We start from the raw sequence: 7,180 nt of genomic DNA, 5'->3' as shown, positions 1-7,180 counted from the left end.
GAGGTTGTATATTTTGTTGTTTTGGAGGCTGTATATTTTGTTGTTTTGGAGGTTGTATATTTTGTTGTTTTGGAGACTGTATATTTTGTTGTTTTGGAGACTGTATATTTTGTTGTTTTGGAGACTGTATATTTTGTTGTTTTGGAGGCTGTATATTTTGTTGTTTTGGAGGATGTATATTTTGTTGTTTTGGAGACTGTATATTTTGTTGTTTTGAAAGCTGTATATTTTGTTGTTTTGGAGACTGTATATTTTGTAGTTTTGGAGGATGTATATTTTGTTGTTTTGGAGACTGTATATTTTGTTGTTTTGGAGGCTGTATATTTTGTTGTTTTGGAGGATGTATATTTTGTTGTTTTGGAGACTGTATATTTTGTTGTTTTGGAAGCTGTATATTTTGTTGTTTTGGAGAATGTATATTTTGTTGTTTTGGAGGATGTATATTTTGTTGTTTTGGAGACTGTATATTTTGTTGTTTTGCAGACTGTATATTTTGTTGTTTTGGAGGATGTATATTTTGTTGTTTTGGAGGATGTATATTTTGTTGTTTTGGAGACTGTATATTTTGTTGTTTTGGAGGCTGTATATTTTGTTGTTTTGGAGACTGTATATTTTGTTGTTTTGCAGACTGTATATTTTGTTGTTTTGGAGGATGTATATTTTGTTGTTTTGGAGGATGTATATTTTGTTGTTTTGGAGACTGTATATTTTGTTGTTTTGGAAGCTGTATATTTTGTTGTTTTGGAGACTGTATATTTTGTTGTTTTGGAGACTGTATATTTTGTTGTTTTGGAGGATGTATATTTTGTTCTTTTGCAGGCTGTATATTTTGTTGTTTTGGAGGTTGTATATTTTGTTGTTTTGGAGACTGTATATTTTGTTGTTTTGCAGACTGTATATTTTGTTGTTTTGGAGACTGTATATTTTGTTGTTTTGGAGACTGTATATTTTGTTTTTTTGGAGACTGTATATTTTGTTGTTTTGGAGACTGTATATTTTGTTGTTTTGGAGGCTGTATATTTTGTTGTTTTGGAGGATGTATATTTTGTTGTTTTGGAGACTGTATATTTTGTTGTTTTGGAGACTGTATATTTTGTTGTTTTGGAGGCTGTATATTTTGTTGTTTTGGAGACTGTATATTTTGTTGTTTTGGAGACTGTATATTTTGTTGTTTTGGAGGATGTATATTTTGTTGTTTTGGAGGATGTATATTTTGTTGTTTTGGAGACTGTATATTTTGTTGTTTTGGAGGCTGTATATTTTGTTGTTTTGGAGACTGTATATTTTGTTGTTTTGGAGGCTGTATATTTTGTTGTTTTGGAGGCTGTATATTTTGTTGTTTTGGAGGCTGTATATTTTGTTGTTTTGCAGACTGTATATTTTGTTGTTTTGGAGACTGTATATTTTGTTGTTTTGGAGGATGTATATTTTGTTGTTTTGGAGGTTGTATATTTTGTTGTTTTGGAGACTGTATATTTTGTTGTTTTGGAGGCTGTATATTTTGTTGTTTTGGAGACTGTATATTTTGTTGTTTTGGAGGCTGTATATTTTGTTGCTTTGGTGGCTGTATAATTTGTTTTGGAGGCTGTATATTTTGTTGCTTTGGAGGATGTATATTTTGTTGTTTTGGAGGCTGTATATTTTGTTGTTTTGGAGACTGTATATTTTGTTGTTTTGGAGGCTGTATATTTTGTTGTTTTGGAGGATGTATATTTTGTTGTTTTGGAGGCTGTATATTTTGTTGTTTTGGAGGATGTATATTTTGTTGTTTTGGAGACTGTATATTTTATTGCTTTAGAGGCTGTATAATTTGCTGTTTTGAAGGGTGTATATTTTGTTGTTTTGGAGGCTGTATAATTTGCTGTTTTGAAGGGTGTATATTTTGTTGTTTTGGAGACTGTATATTTTGTTGTTTTGGAGGATGTATATTTTGTTGTTTTGGAGACTGTATATTTTATTGCTTTAGAGGCTGTATAATTTGCTGTTTTGAAGGGTGTATATTTTGTTGCTTTGGAGACTGTATATTTTGTTGTTTTGGAGGATGTATATTTTGTTGTTTTGGAGGCTGTATAATTTGCTGTTTTGAAGGGTGTATATTTTGTTGTTTTGGAGGCTGTATATTTTGTTGTTTTGGAGGATGTATATTTTGTTGTTTTGGAGGCTGTATATTTTGTTGTTTTGGAGGATGTATATTTTGTTGTTTTGGAGACTGTATATTTTATTGCTTTAGAGGCTGTATAATTTGCTGTTTTGAAGGGTGTATATTTTGTTGCTTTGGAGACTGTATATTTTGTTGTTTTGGAGGATGTATATTTTGTTGTTTTGGAGGCTGTATAATTTGCTGTTTTGAAGGGTGTATATTTTGTTGTTTTGGAGGATGTATATTTTGTACCCAATTGTCAGTTTAAATAAATCCAAATGTATCCTTCACATTGACCTTCTCAAGTTTCACCCTTGCCTGGCTCGGGTGATTTGCTGGTGAGGGTTCAGTAATGATGGGTGAGGTATAAAGGCTCAGGTGAATCCCTTTCTTATTACAAAGACCCAACTGTTAAATGGGTAAATTCCAGTCAGCAGTCAGCAGTCAGCAGGCTCAGTGCAGTTTTATGCAGAGATGTTGTAACCCCAGATTCTACTGGTGCTGTCTGCCCAGTCCCCAGTCAGTAGAAAACTCCAGGGCTGAGGCAATGAGCTGGACACCATCTTATTCACTTCCCAATCCTCACTCTCCTCCAGCCCTCACCCATCATTCCTGAACCCTCACCCCCAACCCCTCAACCCCAGTCCTTCACTTGACCCTCCCCAGTCCCTCACCCCTCATTCTTGAAACCTCACCTTTGACCCCACGCATTCTATCCCTCACACGTGACCCCTCACTTCCTTATCCCTCACCCTCCAATGCTTCATTCCTGAATCCTACACCCCCTCACTTTCGCCCCTCAGCTGTCACTCCCGATTCCTGACCCCTTCACTCCAGACCCCGCGTATCTCACCCTTTTGCTCCATACATCTGACCACACAGTCCCAACCCCTCACTCCCAGCCCCTCACTCCCGGACCCTCACTCCCGGCCCTTCACTCCCAACCTCACACTCCCTACCCCTCAGTCCTCCCTCTATCACTGGGCTTCCCTAACCCACATACTGTACCTCATTTAATTTAAAATACCTTTTGAAAGCTCTGATCAGTGGTATAACTGTGAGTGCCTTTGTTGAAATAGCAGACTGTGGGATTTGAGTGTTTTACAATCTCCCCTGCTGATATCTAGGTGTTTACATGAAGCTGATCTGATGATTGACCAAACCCAGGAGTATGGTGATAGAATTTGAGCACAGAATTCACAGGTGCAGTAACATCTTCTCTGTCCTTTAATAAACACTGAAACACAGCAGCATTGCATGATCTTACTGAATGGTGGAGCAGGCTCAAGGGGCCGAGGGGCCTACTCCTGCTCCTAATTCATATGTTCGTGTGCATGTAAATCACAGACATGAACATCAGGAGCACTGACACTAATTTCTTCCCTTTACAGTGTAAACTTTGCGAAACAGACAACACATTGCAGGTTTGAACAGGTTGGAAGAGATCAATAGTGCCAGGAAAAATAGGGTCTTAATTTTCTCATCCAAATCTTGCCTACCAGTCTCTTTCTGTCCACTCCAGTCCGTGTTCATGAAGCTTTTTCTTCAAGAGTCTGAATACTTCAGAATTCCCAAACATGACATTGTTTCCCTGAACCCTCTCATCCTCCATTAGTACAAATAATTCAACACCAAACACTGCTTTGAAATGCAGAAGCCTGGAAGTTTCTAGAAATTTCCCCATCACTTTGTCAAACTGTTTCTCCTTAGAGCAGAAAAGGTTAGGGAGAGATTAGTTGAAAGTGCTGAAAGTCTGACAAGGTTTTCATAGAGAAAATACAGTAAAACTATTTGCAATGGCAGGAGGATGGGTAACAAGAGGACTCAGGTTTAAGTTTAATTGACAAAAAGAACCTGAGGGGGACAATTGTTTTTCCCACAGCGAGTTGCTGTGATCTGGAAGGTGCTGCCTGAAAGGGCGGTGGAAGCAGATTCAATAGGAAATTTCAAAAGAGAATTCAAAAAATACTTGAGAAGGGAGAAATATGCAAGGTTAGGGTGGAAGAACAGGGGAAGCGGGGCTAATTCAATCGTTCAGACACGATGGGCAGAATGGCCTCCTCTGTGCTATATCATTCAACTGAGACAAAGAATGAGGCAGCTTTTCACTGCCTCTATTGCACACTCTGTACTTATTCTCAAACACATTTCTGTGAATGAAAGGCAATGAATTAATTGGAATGTCGTTCCTCATCCTTCACCCCCCTTCAGCCTCTGCACAAACTGTAATTTCACAAAACCCGGGGAGATTCTGCACCTTAAATAACATGGGCTTAAATAACAACGTTACCTGCAATCACTTTGTAGAAAAATATATCTTGGGTAGGAAAAAGCAGAGCAAGCGACAAAAGGGGATTGCTGGAGATGGGGTCGATGAAACAGCATGTACAGGATGGATGTGATGTGCTATTCAGTTCAAAAGGTTGTGATTCGCAGTGTCAACCTGACCACAACACTAGTTTTTTTTTAATCTCAGAAAACTTGCTCCTTGATTCAGCCTGACTAAGGCAGGAAACTCCACGTCCTGATGAATGGTCTTCAAAAGCGATTGGCAATGCACATCAGGTGCAGCATAAATAAGTAGCATTGCCAGGGCACAAACTCCACAATCACCCCAGCAACCACCAGAGTCATTTTCAAATATCTTTAAAACATTGACATGCAATTTAGATATTTATTTGTCTATTTATTTATTTCACTCTCGCTTTTGCCTCCCCTGTAACACCTACCCCCCACCCGCCTCCCTCTGCATCTTCCTGAAGGTGCTGACTCTCACTGGAATGTGAGCCCAGGTAGTGAGTGCCTGGAGGCTATTTGACTGTGAATGAATCACAGTTGGGTCTGATCCTGTTCTCATCCAAGGTCCCGCACACAAGCAACCAGGAGGTGGGGACACTGCCTGACTGATTTCTCCCAACCCAAATGCTATCCCTCCCTTGCCATCATCAGCCCAATGCTCTGAGTCCAGTTCTAGCACTTTCCACATTGAGGTCAACTGATTCAACACAAGCCAAGGAAGGATCCTGGAACTATTGTTGTCGGTACCATAGAGCAAAGTGCCTGCCTTTGGTTTATTGTTCAGTACCTCTCTATAAAACACTGCTGAATATATCAGAGGCTTGAGTGTCACACAGCTCATCACAGTCAGTCTCCAGAGCTGCGTTGCTGGGGGAGTCCACTTCAGTAGTTAAGGGCTGCGACCCACAGATACTCAGTGACCAGGAGCCAGATTCTTCCTGGGAGCTGCTTTTCTGACACAGATCCATAATGATCCTTCGAACACTTGCTTTCGGATTCCCAATGCCGACTCTGGTGCTCTCAGCAAAGCTCAGCTCGCCGGGAGTACATGGCGATTGGGGGAAGGTTGTGATCTGGGTGGGAACGTCAGTCTCAGGTGTCAGCTCTGTCTGCTGTCCATGTGTGTAGAGCCCCTCGGAGAGGCTCAGTGATTGCTTCTCTCGATAGAAACACAGCCATCTGTTCTGGTTAAAGTGGCGATGTTTCTGATATCTGGGTGCTTTGGATTGGGAGGATCCTTTCTTACTCAAGAAATGGGTGTTTGTTGGATCACTCGCTTTCCCTATGATACTCTTGTTCATTGCCCCCACTGCCAGGCTTCCGCTGCTCTCTGGAGCTGACTCACTTGCTCCTCGAAAGCTGCTTGATTGTTCACACTCCTCCTTCAGCCGCAGTTCATGGACCTGGAGAACATCTGGAGCACTGCCACTCAACCCATAACAAACCTGCTGCCTAAACTCAGGGGCTGAATCGTGGAGCAGATCCAGCTCCCTGGGACTCGGTGCTTCACTGGAATCATAGTCACTATCAGTGGGGAGAAAGACCTCGGAGCAGCCTTCATCATCAGAGCAAAGCTGGGAGTCTGCAAAAGACAGGAAACAACTCAAAGGAAACTCATCAGGGCACACGTCCAGTTAACAGCCACCTGATTAACGCCCACCCGAGTAAAACCTACCCGAGTAATACCCACCTGATAAATACCCATCCGAGTAATATCCACCCGAGTAATACCCACCTGAGAAATACCCATCCGAGTAATATCCACCCGAGTAATACCCACCTGAGAAATACCCAACCGAGTAATATCCACCCGAGTAATACCCACCTGAGAAATACCCATCCGAGTAATACCCACCTGAGAAATACCCACCCGAGTAATATCCACCCGAGTAATACCCACCTGAGAAATACCCACCTGAGAAATACCCACCCGAGTAATATCCACCCGAGTAATACCCACCTGAGAAATACCCACCTGAGAAATACCCACCTGAGAAATACCCACCCGAGTAATACCCACCTGAGAAATACCCACCCGAGTAAACCCGAGAAATACCCACCCGAGTAATACCCACCCGAGTAAACCCGAGAAATAGCCACCCGAGTAATACTCACCCGAGTAAACCTGAGAAATAGCCACCCGAGTAATACCCACCCGAGTAAACCCGAGAAATAGCCACCCGAGTAATACCAACCCGAGTAAACCCGAGAAATACCCACCCGAGTAATATCCACCCGAGTAAACCCAAGAAATACCCGCTCAATTAACACCCACCTGAGTAATACCCACCCAAGTAATACCCACTCAATTAACACCTGCTCGAGTAATACCCACCTGAGGAATACTCACTCAAGTAATAACCACCTGAGTAATACCCACCCGAAAAATACCCACTCAATTAACATCCACCTGAGTAATACCCACTTGATTAACACCCACCTGAGTAATATCCACCCGAGAAATACCCACCCGAGTAATATCCACCTGAGTAATACCCATCTGAGTAATACCTACTCAATTAACACCTACTCGATTAACACCCACCTGAGTAATACCACCCTAGTAATATCCACCAGAGTAATACCCACTTGCTAAACGCCGACCCGAGTAATACCCACCTGAGTAATACCCGCTTGATTAACAACCATCCAAGTAATACCCACCCGAGTAATACCCACCCGAGTAATACCCACTCGCTTAACACCCACTCAAGTAATACCCACTTGATTAACACCCATCCA

General features: G+C 41.4%; 1 protein-coding gene across 1 annotated transcript in view; it reads right to left on the bottom strand.

The window, feature by feature from the left end:
* Nucleotides 1-4,827: 4,827 nt before the first annotated feature.
* LOC121293690 overlaps nucleotides 4,828-7,180 on the bottom strand; it is a 114,808-nt gene continuing 112,455 nt past the window's right edge. Inside the window, exon 5 of the mRNA XM_041216859.1 lies at nucleotides 4,828-6,020. Within this exon, the coding sequence (XP_041072793.1) occupies nucleotides 5,230-6,020 (791 nt within the window). The 3' untranslated portion in view covers nucleotides 4,828-5,229. The remainder of the gene's footprint in view (nucleotides 6,021-7,180) is intronic.

The sequence above is a fragment of the Carcharodon carcharias genome, chromosome 22 (assembly GCF_017639515.1).
Source record: "Carcharodon carcharias isolate sCarCar2 chromosome 22, sCarCar2.pri, whole genome shotgun sequence".
Classification (NCBI taxonomy): domain Eukaryota; kingdom Metazoa; phylum Chordata; class Chondrichthyes; order Lamniformes; family Lamnidae; genus Carcharodon; species Carcharodon carcharias.
Note: the sequence above shows the minus strand (reverse complement) of the source record. Positions and strands in the feature narration are given on the sequence as shown.